General features: G+C 41.6%; 2 protein-coding genes across 2 annotated transcripts; one reads left to right on the forward strand and one right to left on the reverse strand.

The window, feature by feature from the left end:
- Positions 1-3,025: 3,025 nt before the first annotated feature.
- Positions 3,026-5,087, forward strand: fbxl3l (F-box and leucine-rich repeat protein 3, like; the record flags this gene model as incomplete). Its single annotated transcript, XM_079228752.1, has 4 exons — positions 3,026-3,385; positions 3,657-3,779; positions 4,011-4,182; positions 4,444-5,087. The coding sequence occupies 4 exons, from the start codon at positions 3,026-3,028 to the stop codon at positions 5,085-5,087; spliced, it is 1,299 nt and encodes a 432-aa protein (XP_079084878.1).
- A 1,226-nt stretch (positions 5,088-6,313) lies between these two features.
- Positions 6,314-15,236, reverse strand: atp10b (ATPase phospholipid transporting 10B; the record flags this gene model as incomplete). The annotated part of the gene is made up of 12 exons (XM_079228841.1): positions 6,314-7,785; positions 8,749-8,936; positions 9,215-9,319; positions 9,459-9,539; positions 9,837-10,037; positions 10,129-10,254; positions 10,337-10,413; positions 11,404-11,671; positions 14,202-14,386; positions 14,508-14,634; positions 14,722-14,822; positions 14,936-15,236. The coding sequence occupies 12 exons, from the start codon at positions 15,234-15,236 to the stop codon at positions 7,500-7,502; spliced, it is 2,046 nt and encodes a 681-aa protein (XP_079084967.1). The 3' UTR covers positions 6,314-7,499.
- Between the last annotated feature and the right edge of the window lie 10,794 nt (positions 15,237-26,030).

Consider the following 26,030-nt stretch of genomic DNA (forward strand, 5'->3'; position numbering starts at 1 on the left):
GCTAACGAGCTAGCGAGCTTCTTCTCTTCACCCTACGTTACAACAAGCAACAACACGGGCTCGTCGTGGCATCGTGCCGTCAGCGAGGGACAACGAACAGTGCTGAGATACTTGTTTTCTTCCCCTAGTATCACTGAAACCGGCCTGTGGAGCAGTTTTTCTTTCTCCTTCTCATGCCGACGTAACAGACGTCTGCATCCTGGCGCGTCACTGCCGAGGGGCGGAGCCACAGGCGACAATTGAGACTAGACGTGACAATCTTTGGTAACTATTACCCTAAATTACCCTCGTAAGGTCATTTTCTCCCATGTAGTCATCCACGCCTACAATGATCAGCTACTTTATGACCTGTGTTGAAACTTTATTTGAGTTAAGACATACTTTATAGATTTGTTTTGTTGGGGGCGGGGGCTTGCCAAGCACATGATGAAGATGAAGTGTGAGCCTAACAGGCAAAAGCTCTGGGTATAACGTAGGTTTACTTTGTTTTTTTTACTGATAGTACAACTATCGTTGACATCATCCATACACTTTGTATCGTGGATTAAAAGTGGGTTCAATGAAAACACACACATATGCAAAATGGAAAACACAAAAACAACATCAGGGCTAAGTCATTAAAAGAAGACATGTTCTTACTACAATCACAAAGTTATGATAGTGAGATCAATTGCTTTATGGGAACCTGCTGTCAAAACGAATGCTAAAGCCTGGCCATGATGTTAAGAGTAACAGGGAGACTACTGTTATAATGTGCTCATGATTGCAAAACAAGGATCATAAATGTTTAAAGGCTTTAATTAGCCGTATGAAAAGGAAGAAGCACCGGTGATCATATCAAAGCACAATTAATACACACTGACATTCCAAATCAGTATACTTTTACTTCTTTACTTTTAGTATACTGCAGCTGCCCTTACACAGTAGGCACTGTTGCATGCAGTATTTGGGACATACTACTCCTTCCTAACACTGATCCTTGAAACGTTCACCCTCTTTCTCTTATATCAAAAAAGCAGAGGATTGTGGTTCAGAATAGCCAGAAAAACATGCTGGCTTGCAAACTGCAAAATGTGACCGATGCAGCAGGACATATTTTTGGCATACTGTATGCATTGTGACATACTATTTTGAAAACATACTAAATATGTGTTTCCCCTGGCTTACTAAATAGTATGGTGGTATGGACATTGGAGAACATAAATAGATAGCTTTCTTTAAAGGTATTAATGGACATGTTTAAATATCTCCCTCTCACACACTTTGACACACTGACCGACCTGTACCAGTACTCGTGCACATAGTATCTAGTGTTTTTAGCTGATGGGTCACAACACACGAACACACAAACAAACACACACTTGTAAATAAAGGAGTCAAGTTTATAAGTAAACGGCTTAATCCCCCTGTTGATGTAGAAATTGCCTCTATTTCTCTGCATGCATGGGTGAGAGATGCAGCCGGGCAGATGCATGTTTTCTTCCGCTCACGTGTACCGGCTGCTCGGCAGCGCCTGCCAATCTGTCGCTAAAGCCGAGAGAATCTTATTATGGGAGCTGCTCCTGCTGCACTATATCATGAACACACAGCGTTTCTCCAGCCGTGGCTCCAAGTGAACGCTGCCTCCTCCAACGGCAGAGCACCACACCGGGAGGAAAGTCTTGTTTGTAAGCCGCTCATGTAAGTCACGTGTTTTCATGCCGTTTGTTCTGTGTTTACAACTGTATGAGTATTGTACTCAAAAAGCGTCTAGATTTGTGTACCTGATGCCACAGGTGGTACTTTTTCTTTAGTTCGGCCCAGTTCAATTAACAGGTTGATAGTCGATTTTAACACAAGCAGTGCAGTATGTATCTACATAATTGATCATGCCCTTAACGTGCTGTCTGAAACTACAGTCACCAGAGTATTAAGCTTCAACATATGTTGTAAATTGTTATTCATAGGCTGGATCAACATATCTGTGAGCAGACTTTACAAGCAATTTACTGTTGAAATCCTGTATCTGAAGCCTCTGAACATGTCTGGTTTATGAGGGGAAGATACATACAATGTAACTCTATTTAGAAGAAACCACATTGGTGGTTCATGCATGTGTAAAGATTACATCAAATTATCCTGGGACCCAGTAAAACATTTTCTCCACAAGACTGCGGAAGATTTTGGGGTAAAAGGCTTCAGCGTCACTTTTATTTGTCCAAGTGTTTTGACAAGTGTTTGAGGTGAGTTTGCTATTATTATTCAATATACTACTATTTGACCACTAATAGACCGTTTTTATATTCATATAGGAAAGCTTGCTATAAGTTATACTTTATGAAGTATAAACTATCTGATATAATGAGCAGTTCAGTAAACTGTTTATTATTATAACTATTATTATTATGTAACATTGATTTAATAGTCAATACCAGTCAGTGTGTTTAAAAAAACTGGTGAAAGATTAAAATATATATTATTAGTAATGATACTAATTCAAATTAAACTGCTTTTTTTAACTACTGACATGGTGTTAAAATCAAGGAAACAAACCTGATTGTAGGTGAAATTAACAAAACTGGTCTCAGGTACAACCTTAGAGTGTTAGATCACAATTTAGATCACAACGTCACGACTATTTGCTGTCCTGGCTCCTCAATGGTGGAACGAGCTCCCCATTGACATTAGGACAGCAGAAAGTCTCTACATCTTCCGTCGCAAACTAAAAACACATCTTTTTCGACTACACCTTGAATAAGGAAAGTAGCACTTTAGTAGCACTTAAAATGGCACTTACTGATAGCACTTTGTAGTTCAACTGTATTGAAGAAATTTTACTTTCTTGATTCTTGTTGTTTTGAGTTTGTACTCATGGTTGAATGCACTTATTGTAAGTCGCTTTGGATAAAAGCGTTAGCTAAATCAAATGTAATGTAATGTAATATTTTAGTATAGTATGCACTCATATGCTAATGTATATTAATCCTTTGACTGTTTGCATTTAGACGTTAAACCGTTCCTAACCTCATGATCCCTCTATTTCAGAATGAAACGAGGAAAGACAGGTCTCAAATCAAAGTGCCATCGCTTCCCCTCTCATGCGTGGAGGGCTCAAAGACAGAAGCGATGGACGTCCAGCTTTGCCCTGACTTCAGTAGAGGACTGGGGTAACCTGCCCCACCACGTCGTCCTACATATCTTCCAACATCTGTCTCTCGTTGACCGGGCCAGAGCCTCGTCGGTGTGTCGCTACTGGAATGACGTCTTTCACACCCCTGATCTGTGGAGGAGGTTTGAGTTTGAGCTCAATCAGCCAGCCACGTCTTACCTGCGCTCCACTCACCCGGACCTCATTCAGCAGATCATTAAGAAACATGCCCAGCACCTGCAGTACGTGAGCTTCAAGGTGAGAGCCCTTCCCTGCTGTCACACATTACTCTCTCTTTTCACCTCCTCCTCCATTTTCACAACACAGCTGCCTTGAAAACAATGTGTGGCCTCCTTAATACAAACCATCTGCTGCAGAATTGATCATGATGCATCAGCTGCCTTGGCATTAATGGGCTTAACACATCCAGGGCTGAGATTATTCGTACAGTACACCTCCGTCTTTCCGTTCCTCATTTTTCTGTGCTTTCTTATTTTTACCAAATGGTGAATCCCTGCTGGTAAATCAGGTGGACAGCTGCACAGAATCTGCAGAGGCGGCCTGTGACATTCTCTCCCAGCTGGTGAACTGTACCATTAAGACCCTGGGGTTGATTTCCACAGCACGGCCCAGCTTCATGAATGTATCTCAGGTAAGAGACTGCCTGTGCTTCATACGCACATGTCAACACTTTCACTGCTGCCTTGTTTGTTACATGCATAGAGCTTGATTAGTCACACCAAGTCCTTCATTGGCATGTCAACCTGAAGTCTGCTATCATCTCTCTTATCCCTCATAAGTAGTTACAGTAATGAAAAAAAACCCGCACATTTATTTGGTGTAAGACATTCTGGTTTAATCATCATTGCTTGTCCCTCCTCAGGCCCACTTTGTGTCTGCACTGACAGTGGTGTTTGTCAACTCCAAGTCCCTGTCTTCTATCAAGATTGATGACACGCCAGTGGACGATCCGTCCCTGGAGGTGCTGGTTGCCAACAACAGCGACACCCTAAAGTTACTGAAGATGAGCAGTTGTCCTCGTGTCTCCCCAGCAGGTCACTGCACATTTTTTTAATGAATAATTATTTTTTGTTTTGCTTTTATTAGAGTAGAGAGTGGGCCAGAAATGAGAAGAGAGAAAATGGGGGAATGATGTGCAATGTTGGCCGGGTTTGAAGTATAAGTACATGTCAGTGTATTCAGTTCCTAGGCCACCAGGATGCTCGATGTCGCTTTAGTGTCATGCTGATTATTTGTTTGATTTGTTGTTTCTGTTCCCATTCATATGCTATTCTGACTTCTCTTTCTATTCTCAGGTATCCTGGTTGTAGCAGACCAGTGCCATGGACTCAGGGAGCTGGCGTTGAACTACCACCTCCTGAGTGACGAGCTCCTGCTGGCTTTGTCTTCTGAAAAACATGTCCACTTGGAGCACCTGCGTATTGACGTGGTGAGCAAAAACCCCGGGCAGACACACTTTCACACCATCAAAAGAAGCAGCTGGGAGGCTTTGGTCCAACACTCACCCAAGGTCAACATTGTCATGTACTTCTTCGTTTATGAGGAAGAGCTTGAGCCCTTCTTCCGCGAGGAGACTCCCGTCACCCACCTGTACTTTGGCCGGGCAGTTAGCAAAGAGATGCTGGGACGCATCGGACTGAACTGTCCTCGGCTGGTGGAGCTCGTGGTGTGCGCCAACGGCCTTGAGCCCCTGGACGAGGAGCTGATCCTAATCGCCGAACACTGCAAAAGCTTGACTGCCATCGGGCTAAGCGAGTGTGAAGTGACCTGCAGTGGCTTTGTGGAGTTTGTAAAGATGTGCGGCGGCAGGCTGACTCAGCTGTCAATCATGGAAGAGGCGTTGATCCCAGACAGCAGCTACAACATGGAGCAGATCCACAGTGAGGTGTCCAAGCACCTGGGCCGCATGTGGTTCCCTGATATGATGCCCACCTGGTAGGCTGACATGAAGCCGGAGCGCAGGGCTGCAGTGTGATAGGCTCTTTTTGGACAGTAGGTCATCAGTGTGCATGGGTCCTTTCTAAAGCTGTCACTTGTATTTCTACCTGCAGTAGACTTGATGTAAGACTGAAAATGTTTTTTCACTTAAAAACTGTCCGTCTTCTGAGCTTTGTCTCTATGCATAGACATTGTGATGCAAAATCTTGCATGTGGTATGTTATTTTAGTCTGTGAAGGATGGTCCCTCACTGCAACCGTTTAACCATTGAGCCCCAGGATGTGCATCTGCCATCTGTTGGCTAGTATTAAGAGCATCATACTAAACATCATTCCCCTCATTATCATCAGTGTGTGTTTTTCAGTGAATTCCAGGCCTTTTTTTGTGGTGAAATGTTATTCTTTACCTTATTGCTACATTCCTTTAAGTCTCAAATCACCTCATCTACTCCTCTTTACGTCAGTGATCTCCTACATTTCCCAGGATATAGTTTGAGGCCGGGTCTGGACTCGGTGCATCCAGCCGTTGGTAGAAAGCGGGCTAACAATAGTGATACTAATGCAGCACAGAGAAAACAGGAGTAAGAGCAAGAGTCACAGCTTCAGGGATCAGTAAAGTATATATTTATTCATTCGTTAAAAACACAATAGTTTTTTTGTATTCTTGTCTGTTTATGTTTGTGTCGGTGGAGTTTAATATTTGATCCTAAACCACAACATTTTAATTTGGATTTCAGTTCTTAGTTAAAAGATCTATCAATAATATAAAGGCTTAAGTAGTGCTATAAACTTGAACTTTCAATACCATTCATACTACTTTCCTCTTTTTTTACAGCTGGAATTGATTTTCTTTTGCTTTCAAATTGTCATTTAAAGCTCATATTCTGTAAGCTTACAACATAATATAATACAGCCAAACCACATGAGGACCCCATAATACAATGAACATCACCTATAGTTGGTAATCGTAAAAACTGTGTAGGGTGTGGGTGGGGGATGAAGAAATAATCATTAAATATTCATACCCATATACTGTACATTCACTGAATAGTTATTTTTACATTTGTCTGTTTAAGATGCCCTTTTTTTAATTATAGATGGACATCTCTGTTCGTCTAGCAGCACAGGCTAAACAGATGAAGGTGTTCACACTGGATGTCTTTACTGTGTTCAAAATATAGGCTTTTGTGCCAAACGTTCAATTTGTTTCATTTATTTTATTTTTGTGCAATTTATTATGTGCACAAAGGTTATGGTGCATTAAACACAATAGGCCCACAGTATCCAGTGCCACACTTTAACACAATACATTAAAAAAGCCTTGCATTTACTAATCTGTCACATTTGTTTATGTATGTGCAGCAGTGATAAAGTTGCTCAGGTTTGGAAGACGTCTGCTTCATTAAAACTACTATTTATTTTACTTATGCTGTATTTCATTATCAATTAAAATATGTTTAATTAACTTAAATGTTGCATATTATTCTGACTATAAAATGATCAAGCTCTGACTTTGTCTCTATTGACCTTTCTGCAGCTTTCCCTTTTCAACACTAGAGAGCAGCAATGGTCTAACTGGAGGCAGTGGGACCTTATATAAGCAGAGCAGCTACTGTATAATGAAGTATGCCAATGATAACTCAGCCCTTTTTAAGTGGATTTGGCTTGTGCACACTCCATTTCCATAAAAACAGGCATCTGACTTTGTAGCTTAGAAGCCTTTTCTTTTGATTCTTCTGAATTTACCTTCTGAATTGTTTGATCTAGATGCTGCATCTGACATAAGACGCGCGCGCGCGCGCGCACACACACACACACACACACACACACACACACACACACACACACACACACACACACACACACTTGAGATAAACACAATTTCATTGTTCTTATGTGTATTTTCACAGCAAATTTTCCAGATACAAAAAAATACACCCAACCAGTCACAGGCCCAGCCTACAGTATAAAAACATTCATTTTTCTAAACAGGCGGAATCTGTGAACCACAAACATGTGTTCGCCTCAGTGACGGGATGCATTGTGACTGTTTAGGGTATCTAGGTGAGAGGAATATATTAAACCAGCTAAGCATTTTGTTCTGGAAAAGTGCCACGTTTTGGAGGGGTGGGTGGCATGACTAAGTGGGTTACCACTGTGCTCTGAAAACCCATCAGGAAAGTAACAGGCTTATGTGTTCACTATGGCAGCTTGTTATGAGGGGGGTAAGGAGGAGAGGGCCTACATACTTTCCCTCACTCATCACCCCAATCGATGATTTGTCACAAGTCCAAAAAGAAGAGTATTTCCCCAAAAGTGAAAACATACTGGGATATGTCCAATCATGAGGAATATGTACAATTTTCTGAATAAATAATAATCTTAGTCCTTCCAGTTACCAACAAGTTTGTTTATCATTTGTGTACAGGTCTCTGAGAGTTTTCTGTGATGACATTCAGTGTGAATTCATCCTCCATGACATCAGAGGGGGTGATAGACTGGGGGTAAATGTCTGCAGGGGCCTCCATGGTGGGAGATGGTGGGGTAGACAACATGGAGCGTTTGACCTGGCTCGTGCTCCTGAAGCTCCTCCATTCCTTCATCCACTCGTCCCGCGTAGAGGGGTCCAGCCGGTCCAGATGCCTGGCTTGCACGAGCGGGGAGGGGGCGATAGAGTTCTTCAGCACATGAAACATGTACCTGGGGGAGAGAGTGTGGTGGTGAGAAAGTAGGCCAGTGAAAAATATGCGGCTCTTTGATGTAAATCAGAGCATTCCCTCTAAATATCAGCACTTTCAGATGCATCAGCAACCAGGAGGAAAGACCGAGCCGGGGTGCAGATCATTCCTGGACTTCACAATTAACATTATTTAATTACAAATCTGCCGAGACTGTTTATGCAACACAACAACCTTGCAATGACATAGTAGTTTGTGATCTGCACGAGTCAAATACAAATTCCCAAATTACACTTACATAATATAATTATGAGGTTGATTAGTTTTAAACAGGAGTGGAATACAACAGTGCTGTCTGACCTCTTTGATTTGACATGGATTTGTAACTTAAAAATGAACATGTCACTCGTGATTTTGCGTTACAATTCATAGTGAGTTTTGTGTTTTGGACAGTTGGTTGGACAAAAACAGAAAATTTTAAGCGGTGCCTTGGGCTCTAGGTGTGTGGTGTTATTTTTTGTCTTTTAATGACTAAGTAACCAATTGATTTAAAACAAATTAGTATTAGTCCTAGTTAGAGAGTGTCAACCTCTAAGATCCAGCAGGGAATCCGATGATAACTGTATTTTCTTTATCATACGTTGTCTTATGAAGAAAAAAGAGTTTAACATTCTCCTGATTGTAAATTGACAGCACAACTGTGTATAGTAAGCTACGTTTTAACTGGTCTTTCCAAGTGCAATATGTGATAGGAAATTTTCTGAAGTTTATAGTTTTGTTCTAATTTGAGTTCCTGTAGAAAATTGTTGATATTTCCCCTAATACATATAACAGGAGATAAAAGTAGGAAAATGGGACAATTAAACAATCTGCTGCTTATATGCTCTTCAGAGGTATGCAATAGATCAAGGCAGAATGTATTTAAATAAGTACATTAAAAAAGCGATTCAGTAACAATGACGAGGGCACATTAAATTAATAGTACCTGGGCATCAAAGCCACCACAGTGGTGATGATGCAGAGAAGGTAAAACATGGGGTCTGCCATCTGGCTCTGGAGGATCCAGTACGGGTTGGATGGAGGGTTACAGGTGACACAGATGGCGCTGTAGGCAAGCGTCACAATGAAGTACAATGCCACACTGCCCAGCATGATTACCCAATGAACCACTGTCTGCAAGACAGATGCACAAAACAGCAATTACATATTTTGAAAACAACCCCATTCATCATAAATTCTCTGTTAAGGATACATTTCATTCAAAAATCATGTATTTAAAACTGCACTGGATTAATGTAAATAATGTTGCACATACATTTAACAAATTAACATATTGTTGTTGTTGTTATCATCATATTAGTATAAAATACAGACCAGACTGAAAGTATTTAATGATAAGAGTTTTGGCTCACTGGAAGTATACACCGTGATTATATCAGTTCAGCACTCACCCAGGCTTTGATCTCTATTGACAGATGCAAAAGGATGGTAAATAAAGAAATTGTGTTCAAAGGAGTTCCAAAGGTAAAAACATCAATGTCAGAATCCTGGTAAGCCTGTAGGGGAGAAAATACATGTGGTCAAATTTTAGGCAAAAAGCAGTAAACCGGTCAAATAACGGGGAACTCTTCACAACAGAGAAGCAACTTTGCACAATATTTTATCAAAGACACAGAATTAAAATGTTTCTCTCACCAGATATGGAATAAAGAAGCACACCAGACTCTGATAGAAGGCATCGAGCATGGAGACCCAGAAAGTTGAAAATGTGTATTCCTAAACAAGCACACACACACACACACACACACACACACACACACACACACACACACACACACACACACACACACACACACACACACACACACACATTTTAATACATGCATTAAACAAAATAGTCTGTGTATTTTAATCATGACACACACACACACACACACACACACACACACACACACACACACACACACACACACACACACACACACACATTTTAATACATGCATTAAACAAAATAGTCTGTGTATTTTAATCATGACCCAACTCTATAAACATGTAGCTACTATTGTGACTGACCCCTGCACCCTGTCCGGTCCTGTACAGTTCAGGAACACCCAGCAGCATCTCTGCAGAAACATCTCTGTCCATAATCCCAAACATGATGGGCGGTACCGAGGTGAAGAAGAGGTTAAAGAAAATCATCAGCCAGATGTCGATCATGGCAGCGCCAGAGAAGCCGCAGAAGAACTGATACCAGAACAGCAGATTCACGTAGGCCTGGGAAGCAAAGTGTGGATGATTACATGAGAAATCCAGGCAAGATGTTGATTCAAAGAGCAGAGCGCTCCAACGTAGACTGAACACTCACCACGTTCTTATAAAAGAAGTAAATGATCATGTTGGCAAGTCGAGTGTAGCACCAGTGTCCGTGAACCAGGAGAAGTTTTTTCAGGTGTTTGAAGCGAGATATAGCAAAATCACTCGCCATGACCGCCTGCAGATGACAGAGAATTTTGGACAGTGAGAGCAGTCAAAGAAACAAATAATATCTTGGAAGCTAAGACCTCAGTTCAGACCTGCATGCCCTCCTGACCGAATAGCCCGATGCCAATATCAGCTGCTTGGATCATGTTGACATCATTTGCACCATCACCTGAAACCACAGAGTGAATATCAGTTCAACAACAGTCGTGTATTAAAGAAGAAAATGGATCAAAACCCACTGACTTGATGGGTCTTAATACATTAAGATAAAATACAATGCATTTATTTTGTAATTTAATGTGAGTTTAATGCAAAATACCCTGCTTTTGAGATATTGTGACTATATACATTTCTCAGGATCTGAATTAACTCAAATTCACATCCTTAAAGAACCAAGTGAAGGGACTAGGTGTCTCAGCAGGACGCCATTTTAAAATGTAAAGTCAGCAGTTTCATTCGATGGTTAGGTATGAATTAGTTTTTATTCAATGTAGATGAAACTTTCTTGTCTCATGTCCAACAATATATTTCTCAGGAGGTTCAATGACTCAAAGAGGATAACATACAGAGCCTTAGAAAACCTGAAAGAATTAGCTTTCCTTTACCCTGCAACACTTATTGCACTCTCACAAAACCATTTATCTCCCATACAATACTTTTTGCTTTCCTTCTCAAAGGTCTTTTTTCACAGCAGACATTGTGACTTGTCATAGTGGGAAAAGCACAGGTTTTACTAATAACATTAACTAAGTGTCCCAGCATGCCCTGACAGTGTGACACTGAGCCAGCATGCACAAAACCAGGACCAAGAAACTGAAGCAGCTAAATGGAATTCAGCCACAATTCATCGGAGTAGTTACAACTGTGACATATCTAAATGTCCTCCGTTGAAAAAGCCTATTGTAAATAATATAACAATATCCGAGCAGTATACAATCATAAACAATTCAGTGATTTTTTGTTGAAAATTATAATCTTAAAGTTCTATCCAAGTTATATTTGGTGTGGCAATTAAGCTTGAACAAAGACTTGGAAAAACACCGGATTTGTTTTTCACTTAAATCTGATACTGTTTTGTAGTTTATTGTTTCTTCTGTTTTGCATTAAGAGTCCAAGATTAATGTATAATTACGTGAAAAGCTCAAGAAAATGTTCTTACCAATAGCAAGGGTCATGACCTTGAGTTTCTCCCTGACCACCTTCACCACTCTGCTCTTCTGTAAGGGCGTGACTCTACAGCAGAGCACGGAGCGGCAGCGCTTTGCCAGGTCCACGAAGCGGTCCTGCAGGTCTGACGACAGAGCCATGGTCAGGGTGCGTCCGTCAATCACCAGAGCGATGTCTTGGGTTGTATCCACATTGCGAGGGTCCTCGCTGTACCTCCTCATCTCTTCCAGTGTGCAGTCCAAGATGGATGTGCACGCCAGCTGCAAAAGAACACCTGGCTATTTTGCTGAGTTTTCAGTATTATGAAGCTTTCCAAACTGTGGAGAAATGACCACCAACCATTTTGATAATCAATTAAGCATTTAAGTCCCTTCTTAATAAAAAATGCAAAATCTTGCTAGTTCAGCATCTCAGATGTAAATATATTTCCTTTGCTTTTTTTATGTTTTCTGCAATAGTAAACTAAATAACTTTGGTTTTGGACAGTTGTTTGGACAAAATAAAGTATGTGAAGATGTAGACTTTTACCAGTTTACACATTTTATCGACAAAACGACTAAATTGATCAGCTAATCATCAGATGAATCCAATACTGAATACAACATTATTTCTCATGGCAGCCCTATTACAAAGTTTGAATTAATTTGACTTCGCTGCACACAAGGTAGTGTAGTGCAGTGTCGTTCAACCTTTTTGAACCGCGGCACATCTTCTACAATAAAAAAATCCCGTGGCACACCAGCAACCAAAAAAATTACAAAATGTCACATTGTAGCATAATACACCATATATGATAATAATTATTGCGCTACCTACTGGCATGGAAGAGTATTTAATTACTAGGCCAGCCACTATATTGCGTGCTCAGACACATAACAATGGAAAATTATTTGGGGCAACTAAATAATATTTTTTGGGACCCATTAAGTGAAAGTGGTCATTTCCCCACAGCACACCTGGCAATCTCTCACGGCACAGTGGTTGAAAATCACTGGTGTAGTGAACTAAAGAAAATACAAAGTAAAAGAGGATGAATCTTAACTTGGATGTGACATCTCTTATAATCCACAAAAAGAAGACTCTCTATGCTGTTGAGTCATGCTCATGATGTTTGACTAGAAGCAATTATGAGGCTGTGGTCCCATCAGACTCGTCATTGTTGTCTGTAAATAACTCCAGCCTCTTAGCCAAAAGGAAAAGGGACATGATGAAAAAAAATTGGGTCACATCCTGTTTTTAGATCATCTATCTAATGCCGGTTAAATTTCATTGGGTGTGGTTGGGAGATGACTGTGGGAATGCATCCCTCAGGTGGTCATCGAGTTACAGTGGTAAACAAAAACAAAAAAGTTCATTACCAATATGAGCAAAGGGGTATTTCCGCTGGGGGTTGAAAATTAGACTGGTAATTAGATATGAAAGCATGCAGATATTGTATTGGGGGTATCTTCCTCCATTCATCATCAATGACTGGTCCCGTCTGAGAGGAGCGCAGCGGTGCCTTTGTTCCAAAAAGCTCCCCATGTATCCGTTAGAGCCGACGGGTAATTTCAGTCTATTTGAGGCTGGGGATGATTAGGACATGGTCAGGTTGTTATGGAGGGTCTTTAATGACCTCAGAGAAGCAGGGCCCACACCTGACACCTTATCTTTCTCAGATGAAAATGTGAGGGTTTGACCTTTAGTTCAATGTAAAAGTGGTCAAAAAGGTCTGGCCATTTAAATGGAGGGGGGAGGGGGGGGGGGACGTACTGTGAGGTAAAACCTCTCGAACTTACTGTTTGGAAAACACAAGACTTGTCCTAAATGACCATTAAATACAGCCAATGCTGCCCGAAGAATCAAGCTGTATGTGTGAAATATAAATCACCTCATATTGAGTGGCTCAAATATTCAGGCATACATGTAGGCAATAAGTAATTTTATATTTTGTATATAAAACAAAAACAAGAAATAAATGAACCTGTAATTTGAGTTGGAAAGTAATATTCTTACAGCCCTAATAATCTGATTTAATGATAATTCTTCTCGTCAGGTTTGCCCTCCCCTACCTTATTTGCTTTATCACAAATATGTCACAGTACATAACTCAACCCCATTTAATATCTATATATATCTTTATGCAAATTTTATTTCACATTATTAAGAAAGATTCTGCCACATTACTACCAGCTTTGATATTATTTGATTATTATAAGATCTCATGATGTAAGATGAACTAACTACCCCCAAATAAAATCTGATGTTTCAGATAATATGCTAAAGGTCATAAAGAGATGCAAGTTTAGTCTATTATAGAGAAGGTCTACCACTCTCACCTCAGTATGGTAAGTAGCGATTAGCTTAGCTTAGCTTAGCATAAAGCTTGGAAACAGCTAACCTGGCTCTGTACGAAGGTAACACATTTACCTACAGGCACCTCTAAGACTCATTAATTAATGTTATTGCGTTTCTTGAATGTGTAAAAATGAGGCTGACTATCTCTTGGACCGTTAACCTCCTGGTTTCTCTGCTTGTTGCCTGGCAACTACTAGTGGGCAGATTGTGTTACCTGTGGACTGAGCCAGCAAACTGTTTCCCACTGGTTTTCGTCATTGTGCTAAGCTAACCTAAATGTTGCTTAACGCACGTTGACATTTTAATACCGCGTTTGATTTTCCCAAAACAACTTATAATTGTGGTGTAAAAAATGAATCAGCGATGTCCCATCATGCATCACTCAATTAGCAAAGAAAAGCAGCTATGAGTCAAACAGCCAACCTTCAGTGAGGCAGACAGCGGCCTCCTCACCTTGTTGTTGCAGCTCATGTTAATCACCAGGTCTTCCTCTTCCAGTAGCCTGCAGGCATAGCCGATGTTGACAGCTGTCTCTGGCTTGTCACCAGTCAGCACCCACACCTGGATCCCTGCCTCCCGCAGTGCCACGATGGTGTCTGTGACGCTCTCCTGAAGACGGTCCTCGATGCCCGTCGCCCCTGCAGGAGGATGTATATCCAAAGTCAGGCATTATTCAAACACAGAGCTTGTCACACAGATGCACAGTATGTTTTTCAAGTGTGTATTATGAATGATGTGTGTTGGGCTGATGGATGTTACCCAGCAGGGAGAGGCCTGTCTCTAGCTGCACTGCAGTATCCATAACCAGCTCCTCTCTGTTGTCTATAGCAGCCAGAGCTCTCTGTCTGTTCACTGACCATCTTTTATACTCCTTGTCACTCACAACCTGCAGCACATGCAGAAAGAAGATGAACAGAGCTCATCTAGTATGATAATATAATGCTGGTAAATATCAACAAATCAGATTGTGCACCTTCTTTGTAAAGCAAAGTGTACGTAGCCCATCTTTAGCATAGCAGTCGATGTGATGCTGAGTACCTGCTGCTATATTCTTCTGCTTCCCACTGAGATGTTCTGGAAATAATATGACATCATTTAATTTATAGTGAATTATGAAATGACCCAGGGTATCTCCGTATTGACTAATAAAGGTAAATAGTGTAATAAATGTGCTTTATAGTGTGTACCGAGTAGCTCCATGATGGCGTAGTCTGCCCCTTTAGTGTACAGCACATACTCTCTGGTGATTGGGTGTCGCACCAAAACAGACATTCTCTTCCTGTTGGAGTCAAAGGCCAAGGTGTCCAGCACCTCGAACACCAGCTCCTCCCCAGACGGGAGCCTCAGCGTCACACTGTCAGGGGTGCGGTTCAGCAGGGTGAAGCCGTATGCCTTGGCTTCGTACACCAGGGCGGCCTCATCTGGACTCTCTGCCTCGTAGCTCAGATCATCTGAGGTCTTGTCGGATGGAGCATGCAGTGAACACATTTGGAGCCCAGTGGTGTCTTCAGACTCCTCTTCTTTTACATGGGGGTTACAATGTTCCTCCTCTACAACTAAGTCCTCTAATATGGTGCGACTTCTCTTTGGCTTGCGCTGCCAGGAGGTGAAAATATGGGGAAGAGAGACAGACTTTGTATCTGAAGTATCCAGTGAGTTTTTTGCCTGACCAGCGTGCGAAAACCCTCTTACCTGAAAAAATGAAGCAAAGAAAACAGAAATTTGTATGTCACCATTTTGCCCAGACACCCATATGGTGATAACACAAAAACACTCTTAAGCCTTGTCATCCATTTTCACTTCGTTTCTTTTTGCGCTTTTACCTTTAATTACAAACTCAAGGGAAAACCCACATATCTCTCCCATCTGCCAGACCTGAGAACAGCACAGTGGAGAGCAGCGAGCACTAAAATTAATAAAGACAACCCTGATTGCCCCTGCAAATCTCCCTTTACTACGTGGCTAATTTAGCGAGGACTCAGAATCTTTGCAACTGGGGCTTTAAAAATGATAGAAAATTAGCACTGACCACTGATGAACGAACAGAAACTTAGAGCTAAACAATTGAAGAGAACTTTAAAAATTAAACTAATTGTTTGAGGTTAATAAGAATAATTTCAATTTAATTGTTGTGTGTGTTACTGATTTAATTATGGGGATTTTGCTGCAGTACTGCAGCCACATGTCTGGACACCAGGTTTAAAGATCTATATTATATAATGAATGAGATAATTAATAGATTCTTCACGAAGTTTTCTGGTTGAAAAGTTTCCCATTTTTTAAACAAGTTTGCATACTGCGAGTTTCAAGAGAACAAATCCTGCGTCCATCTTTTTCTCCTGACTCTGCCCTCCATCTCTACTTCCCGTCACAGCGGCAGTAAACAAAGCACTCACCCTCTGTCGCTCAGCTGTTGCCATGGAAACTGCCACCGTGTTGCAAATGGCGAGACCCAGAAAAAAATCCAGGTGAGGATCTGTCTTCGGGTTGCCACTTTCACTATTCTGACGTGACAGGGTTGGGAAAAAGTTTGAGGCTTTTAACCTTTTCATCCAGTTTTGTTTGCTAATGTAGCAAAAGGAATGAGGATGTTTTCATTCATAGAAACATTCTGCTCTGTTAGTGACACAGCGTGAGGGAAACCAAAGATGGGCTTTGTGCCACCTTGCTGAACTAAACAATACTTCTTCTGTCTCAGTCTGTGTCTCCAGGCCTCTCTTTGCCCTGTGGACAAGAATAGACACAGAGCTACCGTACTGTATATCAAAACGACTATGACTAATCTATAGTGCACGTTTATCGTTTAGGTGACATCACTGTGCCGAATAGTGCCCAGCATGACCATATGTCCCGTCACAGACACAGGGGCAACTTTACGCCAAAATGGATGCGCTGACACCTAACAGCTTGGCCATCTGTGGCGAGGACGGGGACCATGAGGCCTTTGGACACGAGGATGGATGAGATTTTGGTAAACAAATCACACATTGAGGTCTTTTGAGTGGGTTTAGACTTGGAAAATAATATTTGAAATCAGGTCATCAGGCTAAAAATTCAATTTTCTTGATCTTAGAAACATACATGACATTTACATTTATGTATCGTTGCTAATATCAATAAGACCACAAATATAATGAAAAGAAGCAGAAAATACTAATTATATTAATTTTGTATACTAATATAATAATGACCTAAATTGAATCCGAAAAATAAATAAATATGATTACTTTTTATTATAATGATCATGTGATAGACCAGCAGCCTGTCCAGTATGCATCCTGCCCCTCGCACAAGCCATTAATAAAGGCTCCAGTTCCTCGTCACCATGAGCAGGGAAGCCAGTTTAATAAATGGATGAATGGATAAAGTTACATTTCCATTCAGATAAATGCATTCTTAATACTGTTTTTATGGTAAAACAGCAGCATAAACTCAATAAGGACGTTATGATTCATTTCCCTTTCCATAAGAGTGGTAAGACAAGACGTGCCGGTAGCCGCCCCAGCTCCCTCCATTAGGTTGATAGTAGTGGGTTCACAATAAATGCACTGTCATGTTGGATTTTGAGCCATTTATTTGTGCTACTCAGCCATGATTACAACTGCAAGGATACTTGTTAATCAAGAGGAATGACTCTAATTTGTGTGCCCCCCTGGGTGGCCTTGAGTCCAGTACCTGACGACTACACCTCCTGCATGAGCAAACACAATGCTGATCACCGTTCCCCCCACGGTGGCTTCCTGTGACCCTGCATTATAACATCAAGACGGACCAAACCCATAACCTGACCCCTCTCTGAGTTAAATATCTGCCTTTTCTTCCTGACTAAGCGATCATCTTACCAGCGGACTGCTGAAGGCCACATCGCTCTGGGCATTTCCCTTGACCTTGCTCTTGTGTCGGTTGTCTTGGTGATGTTGTGTGCAGTCAGGGGTGGTGCCCTCAGTGTCCAGGGACCATCCAGTCAGGGGGGGTCGGGGCTGCTGGTCGAAGATGACGTCCTCCCCTGACTCTGGTTCATCAAGGACAGCAAGGCGGATGGCTGCAAATCCCCCCAAAACATGTTGATACATACAGGATGTATATTATATCATATATGTCCGGTCAAGAAAGGTTCAACTGCGGAGCGCTTGACTACAAATGCAGTGTCAAAATACTTGCAGGAATCAAAGGCCCCCCAAGCACTTAAATTAGCCAAAATAAATTAACTTTGGGAAGAAGGAACTTAACTCCAGGGTAACAAGATCAGTAATACTATTAGATAGAAATCAGATTAAAGCTAGTCACCACAAATATGGAAGCGAAAAATGGATGTGACTCTGATCAGAACACAATATATACGGGGGAAAGGGAAACAATATACTGGCTCATGAGTATCCAATGTGTGCCATAACTCCACTGATTTATATCTTAACGTGTATTCTGTTTGGTCAAATTTCACTATTGAAAAAGAATCCGGGCTTGGATTCACACGTGCAAGACAGAGTTCTAATAATAATAACTACATTATTTATATAGAACCTTTAAAAACAGTGTTTATAAAGTATGACAGACACAGTAGCAAAAGCAAGGCAATAAAACAAGAGTAACAAAAAGCAGATCAACTTCATCGTGACACAGCACAACGAGAAAAGAAGTTTCACATACAGGGACACACAGGAAGTGCATTCAACCTGAACAGGTATCACAACATATTATGTAATCTCACTAAGTCTTCAACCAGGTGACTGGGAGAGCACAGAAAACAATTTAAAGACTAGATTCTTAAAGTAGCATGATACTAACACCAGCCAACTAGCTTCCTAATTCCACTTTCATGTTAAAAAGTCACAAGGGAGGAGTTCCTTAGATTGAGGCAACAAATCTACTTTGTTAGGTTTAGGAAAACAATACAATCATGGTTAGGGTTTAAAAATAAACCTTTTCTAAAGGCAGAATTCTCCCATGATCAAAATGAGCCAAAAAGTAAAAGCAACATGGAGGCCGACTGCCTAGCCAGTCACAGCACACAAGGTCCGGATGAGGTGGAAGGTGAAATTCTTGGGGAGACAGCATAATGATTCCGGCGAGCATGCTACCGGCCAGTCCTATCTTGCTCTGTGCTGTGTGAGCATTAGTCAAAGTGAGTGTAATTCAGTAATGAAGTTTACCATTTTCTTTGTGTGGGTACTCGGTGCCCATGATGGAGCATCTGCGAAACACCATCTTGTTCTCAGTGAGGGTCCCCGTCTTGTCGGAGAAGATGCATTCAATCTGTCCCAGGTCCTCTGTGATGTTCAGGGTCTTACACTGCACACGTCTGTCGGTCTCATCATTGTGCAGATCGATGTCATTGGTGATGAAGTAGATCTGACCGATCTTTACCAACTCAATGGATACATAGAGAGAGATGGGAATCAGGATCTGCAAGTGAGGAGACGAGGGGAGGAGAGACAAAATAAGGAAAGGAAATAAGAGGAGAGGAGAAAGTTGGAGTGGGGAGAAAATTGAAATATAGACAAGAGACACAGGAGAGAGCGAGAAGGAAGTGAGCAGAAAAAGTGAAAAAATTGAGGTGATGTGACAAGTGTTATGATGAGAGTGGACAACACATGGTGGAAAGAGAAGATATTAGAAGAAATGAGGAGAAAGGAAACAAAAAAGAAAATTAAGAAATTAAGAAAAACAACAAAAAAATACTTTCTTTCGTACACACAGGCAGACTCCTCCACCTGCAGCAGGATGATCATAGTGAAGAACATGTAGAAGCCAGACAGACTGGGACTGTCCAGGTGACCGTTGCTGTCGGGGACAAGGTAAGGGGCCCCACTGGGCAGCGCCTGCAGCCATAAGAAGTGACCTGCATGTGTGAGGACAGGGGAATTAATCACACAGACTGTTGCGCAAGGAGGAAAGCTATTTTTGGCACCACACCTTCCCCCGTCTCTCCCCCCTTTTTTCTTTATTGGAAATGAAATGTCTCCTCATCAATGTAAAATCATTAATCCTGAACCAGTCTGTGTAGTGGTTGTATGGTTAAGTTATGTAATTCATCACTGACCTAGTGCGCCGATAAGACACATGCTGAAGAGGAGAATGACGCAGAAGATGACGTCTATGTTCAGCTTCCGCTCTAATTTGCTGCGCTTGTATCTTGGCCCATTGTTGTTGAGCATGGACTTGGTTTCATGGCCTTAATAAAGGTGGGATCAGAAGGTCCAAATAGTCAGTGAACACCAAGGGAAATTGATTGTTATATTTTAAAACATGCTTATTCTGGGTCAGCTAATGTAAGAACAAAACACAGGACACTCAAACACGGAGGCCATGTCCTCTGTAATATTTCAGGGAATTTGTGGGTTAACTATTACACTTCAAACACATGTTTTTTTAAACTGACTGCTATTTCCAACCTTGCCAACATGGATCTAGGCATTGCAATGTCAGTCTGTCTGTCACTTGGTTGGTCCACTCCTTTGATCCAGACATATATCTAAACAGCTATTAGATGAATTGCCATCTGTGGTCCCTCAAGGATGAATTCTACTGCCTTTGATGATCCTTTGACTTTTCCTTTGACAACCACAGAAAGTCAAACTTTTCACGTGCCCTGTGATATATCAGCCATAAAACAGCTACTCAATGTTTTGACTTTGATTTTCCCAGATGGTGCATCCTTGTATTCCCTTTGGTGATCCTACATATAACATCATTATCAGGTCACAATAGTTTAGAAGTTGTCTAATACTTAAGTGTGACTTAAGTTATGACCAAACATCTAATGATATTTCCATCAGGAGCTATACTTCGTGTTTCGTGCCATTTCGCTAATGTTAGCATGCTAACATGCGAAACTAAGATCTAAACGTATTACCATGCTTGGGCTCTAAACATGTCGATGGCTCATGGCGGCTCACATCTAGCTACGCTAGCATTAGCAAACATGTCAACAAAGCAAGGATGAGCATGCATGACAACACACACAGAGGAAGAGTGGCTTCATTCTCTGCTTCGTTAGACATGAATACACTTTATCTTTACATAGTAAACCGTTGTTTGCTGATAGGCCCTTTTCACAGCAGCCATTTTGTCAAGCAGGGTAAACACAGGTGTAATTGATGTAATGAAAAATGGTCATCTATTTAGTGTATCACACTCAATCCAGTGATCCAGCATCAGGGCCTTGGTATACCTAAAAGGATCAGGGCCATAATTAATGTTATTAATTACACCTGTGCTTACCCTACAATGACATGTCAACATGGCTATGAAAAAGGCCTTTTACAGCCTCATAGATACACAAGCATTCACATTGGAATCAAAGGAAGTGTTCTGCACCATAATGAATAACTCTTGTAATGTAGGGCGACAAAATGTACAGAAAGTATAACTGGACATTTGCAAGGATAAATATGCAAAAATACTTTATATTAAAATGTTTTACAGAGTTTGGTTGGCAGTGAGATAAAGAACATATTGGGTAGTGTTGTGATGAGGACATTTGGACTCTTGACCATCTAAAGTTCTGGCTATGGCCCTGGGAAAAAATACTAAAAGCTCAAGGTCAAAGCGGTAAAACAGCTGAGAAAATGGAGAATATACCTGCATACACCACAAAGCCAACAGCGTGGTCCGTGTTTCTCATTTTGCAGCCTCGCAGCAGCAGACTCTCTATTCCAGCGCCCACTTTGTGTTTATCAGGTTTCTCTCTGCAGCAAGAGAAAGTAAGAAACCTCCTTTGTACTGTCAGATCTTGTTAGATATTCATTACTCCTTTTATATTCCCCATTAGCAATTCCCCTCCTTTATGGCCATAGCTGGACAGCATGGTCGACCAGCTGTAAGAGCTGTGGTGCCTGAGGAAATCGATTATAGTCTATTACAGCCCCAATAATGCCTCTGGTGGCATCAGAAAGTGCAGCAAGTGGGTTGGAATTAGTTTTGCTCGTCTTCTCTGAAAGGCTTAAAGACACTGTTTGGGGAATCCATGTGATCTGTGTAGTTGATACTCACACATAACACTTGAAATGATTTAGATTGTTGTTGGGCTTTTCACACACCAAAACAGTGTTGAAGCTTTCAGGTTCAAATTCAGGATCCTGGGAAATAAGAGAAGGTAGAAAGTCACTACAGTATGAATGTAAACTTGCTTAAGGTAACTCAATATGTTCTAACAGTATTATACACAGTTGTGGTCTAAAAATATAATTTAGTTATCTAATCTCACTGTCATTACAGCGTTTGACTGTATGCTCAGGAAGTGTTACAGTTGTATACGTCAATCACAAGGAGGAGGCAGCACAGAGGGAATGGAGATGGAAGACTTGAGGAAATACAGAAGAGAAATGAAACTTAGAAGAGGTAGGTATTCCTTACTGAAATGCAGACGCCAGGCATTGCCCTCCTCTGCTTCAGGTTGGTCTCTCCATCCAGGCTGGATGTCTCTAAGTGACACACACCATTGGGGTCTGATGTATGCAGGAGCAGCAGGTCTGCAGGGACGATCTCATTGCAAACCACCTTCACAAAATCACCCACGCGCACATCCTTCCAACGGCTCTCTGTGAACCTTTTGTCCTTCCTGAAATCATACATGTCAGATACCAACAGTTATTACAGATGATTTCATAAAGATACACAGTCCCTGGGTGGCTTTTACATTGATTTTTGTCACATTTATTAACAATATTGGCACAGTGGGCGTATTTTGTCTATGTATGTGCAATCAAACTAAATATTGATTCACTCCTTATGGATGAAATAATCACAGCCGCTGCTTAAGTTAGGGAATAAACAATACAGCCAAATGAAAAATCAATGCTGTGGTTTTTGGAGAGCGGCCCAGGTGTGTTTATGTGCTTTGGAATAAGGAAACCTTCAGAGAAAGACAATACACATTATGAGCCGAGGCTGTTCCCAGAGTTTAAGGCTTCCCATAGAGCCACGTGCGTTATGGTTTGACCCTGCACGTCAAGCTGGCTAATTACCAATGACAGAGAGCTGCAGGCATGCTGCCCTGCATGTAGGACCTGATCGGGCGGCTGCCACATGACACCACACCTCGCCTCAAACAAAGCCAGGAGGGGGGGTTATTATTTTTTTCTTAACAGGTTGCACAAATGTATTCTCTCCTGTCAGAAAAGCTTCATGTACGTCTTCTGTTATGGGAAGTTAATTTCTCAAAAGTGTATTGTGTTTTGTCTATTGTCACATTGCATGGAGTACATTTAATTAAAGACATAATCAGAACGTTTTTAAATGTCTGCGAGTGATCCTTAACGTTTATACTTTGACATTTTGGGAAATATGTTATTTGCTTTTAATAAAGTTCTTATCGACCTCTCTGCCAGAAATAAACATATTTCCGATCCGATCTCACATTGCCAAATAATGTCTTTGTCTAATTATAAAATGTAGCTGCTCCTGTGAATTTGGCTATCCGATGTGTCTCCTGACAAACAAGACAAATCTCTAGAAATATAGTGACATACCTACTATCAAACCAAACAGATACCCTGTTTGGTTTGATAGTAGGTATGATAAAGGTCACATTTATACAACATGTGCTGGAGATGAAATGAAATCTCAGGACTCTTAAACCACTGCTAGGTGTGATGACTGCATGTTCTGCAGAGAGCGAACGATAACATTTGAGATATTTAACAATACAATGACATGTGTTAGGAGTCAATCACCATGATTAATAGCTGCCGTGTTCGGTACATTTGAGCGCAGGGGGATTGACAAGAGTTTGAGATAGAGACAAGATTGATAGAATGACCCTAAAGATAAGGCACTCATGCTCAAACAGACACACTTCACACCTCTTTGAAAACCACATGCGGGTGAAGGGTGATTGGAAATAAAGACGTGCATCTGAGAAGGTCTGGTGAATTAGAGTTAAATCCCTCTCATCTGAAAACCTTCCACGTGGATCTTAACATGCATTGCAAGGATGTGTTCCTCGAGCTGTCGGATGGATAAACTTCACCTAGATAGAGAAAACGAGGAAGTGTGTGAAAGCCTAAAATGTATTGCTGAGCTTCTTCTGGAAACATTTGTATGCTTCAAAGAAATCCCAGCCTATCGATTCTGTTCTAATCTCTACAACCCCAAAACTGGAGCTTTAGCATCCCCACCCAGCGAGCAATAAGAGACTCACGAGAGCCCGCTCGCCATGACTCGACTGCTGTTTATCTGACTGCGTGAGGCGAAGATGACTAGTGTCCACTAACAGGCCCAAAGGGACCGGTGCGTTCTCAGAAGTGTCCGAGATGCTACAACTGGGTTTGCACCGAGGCCACTTGGACCCTATTCAACACACACACACACACACACACACACACACACACACACACACACACACACACACACACACACACACACACACACACACACACAAGGCGATACAGGGGTTTCCCCCAGCTGAGGCTGCACTTCCCAACAATGGGACATCTGAAAGTAAGCTGCTAGTTAATTAACGATAAACCCTTCCAGAGGTTGAATGTGTGAGGATTCATCATTTTAGTGGCCTCTATTCTCACATCACATCCAAAAGGAAATCCACATCCCATCGTTCCAAAATCCCAGCAGAGAAAGGCTTTGAAATGACAGTGTTTATCCTCATTTGTGAATTATTCATCCTTCACCAGTAATTCAAAAATAGATAACCGCTAACCTTACTGTCTTTGCTGACGCAACATTCAGATGAGGATTTCATCAAATGTGCACATTGGTGAGACATATTGTTGTGAGGCTCTTCAAAAGAGGAATAATCTCCCACACATTTTCCATTTCAAGTCAAAAATTCTCACGGGGTGCTGAAATGCAGAGGAGGTGAAACACACACAATCATGCAGATCTACACACACTCTCACAGACATCAACATGCTGGATGATAAGAATCATTAGACACCATGAGTGTTTCCACTCGCTACATCATGCATGAACCGCACAACTGCAGTGTTTCTATATTCAGGACATGATTGTCTTTGCGTCAGTTACCTGCTGTAGACGAAGCACGACGTGTTGTTGAGCTTTCTGTCCGACTGGTACCTCCTGAAGTCCTCCCAGGCGGCCTTCAGGGCCGTCAGAGACAGGATGACACAGATGGGGATCAGAGCTACCTCTGGCTGAAAGGCGTTCACTACGGGGACAAAGTTCAGAATAGCCAGGCCCACAAAGTAGATGTTAGCCAGACGGTGGAACTGCTCGAAGAGGTTCATGGGGATGAAGAGGAGGAGGGTGTATTTGGTGGTCTTGATGGCGTTGCCAGGGAAGTATCGGTTGGGTTGCTTCTCCTTCCCCAAGCCCTCATAAGGCAGATTGGACACCAAGTTGCGGATGTCCTTCTCCCGTGCTCGCTGACCTCTCAGAGCATCTCTGACCCGGTCCAGAGGACTCTTCAACAACATAGCTGCTCCGTATGTTTTTCTTTTCCTCTTCTTACCAACTTTTCCTCCCCATCTTCTCAATAGTTAAAGCTCCTTTAAGGTGAAATGACTCTATGCAGGCTCACCTTGAATGAGTCTGTGTGTGTGTGTGTGTGTAATACCAGGTTGAAACAAATGACAGCACACCTGGTCCTCCTCTGAGTCCGCCCTTTGCATTGACAGGTGTGTTTGCATTCCTTGCACTGGAGCTTGAACAGTCAGACATTTAGCAGAGGGTGATCCAGTGATTCAGCTGATTTGAACTTTGCTGTCAATATTCTCCTTCCAGTAGAAACCAGTTTTCAAGACAATGAAGTCATCATCACGGCATAATTATGATTCAGTGACCTGCATAGTAAAGTAGTCTTTATTACCATTAATACTTTACACATTGATGTTGTCCTAGAAAATCAAACACACAAAAATAAAATAAAAAACAATAATAAGGAACGCACAGCTGACAATCTAATATTCGTAGAGCAGAAAATTGGTGCAGTGGGTCATAAGGAGATTTGAACTGACAACACAACACCGAGCAGAGCGCAACGAATGCTCGGGGCAAACATCATATATGAAGAGTCCGTAGAGTGTGAATGAACACAGCAGAGATAACTTAAACACCCCATTCAGGAGCCTACAGATGGAGAATGCAGTCCAAGATGTTTAATGACGCAGAAAACCTCTTTATTGCTGACTGAAGATAATAATTAGCATGCGTCTTTATTGGTGCATGTAAGATCATTATATGTTAATTTTCCCCTCATCCACTGAGAGGTCAGAGCACAAAGGATGAAAGATGTCTTGCCAATGAAAGACACTTTAGCTAAATGTTGTTGATGGCTGAAAGTTTGATCATGATCATACAGGATAA

The sequence above is a fragment of the Taurulus bubalis genome (assembly GCF_910589615.1).
Source record: "Taurulus bubalis genome assembly, chromosome: 13".
Lineage (NCBI taxonomy): Eukaryota > Metazoa > Chordata > Actinopteri > Perciformes > Cottidae > Taurulus > Taurulus bubalis.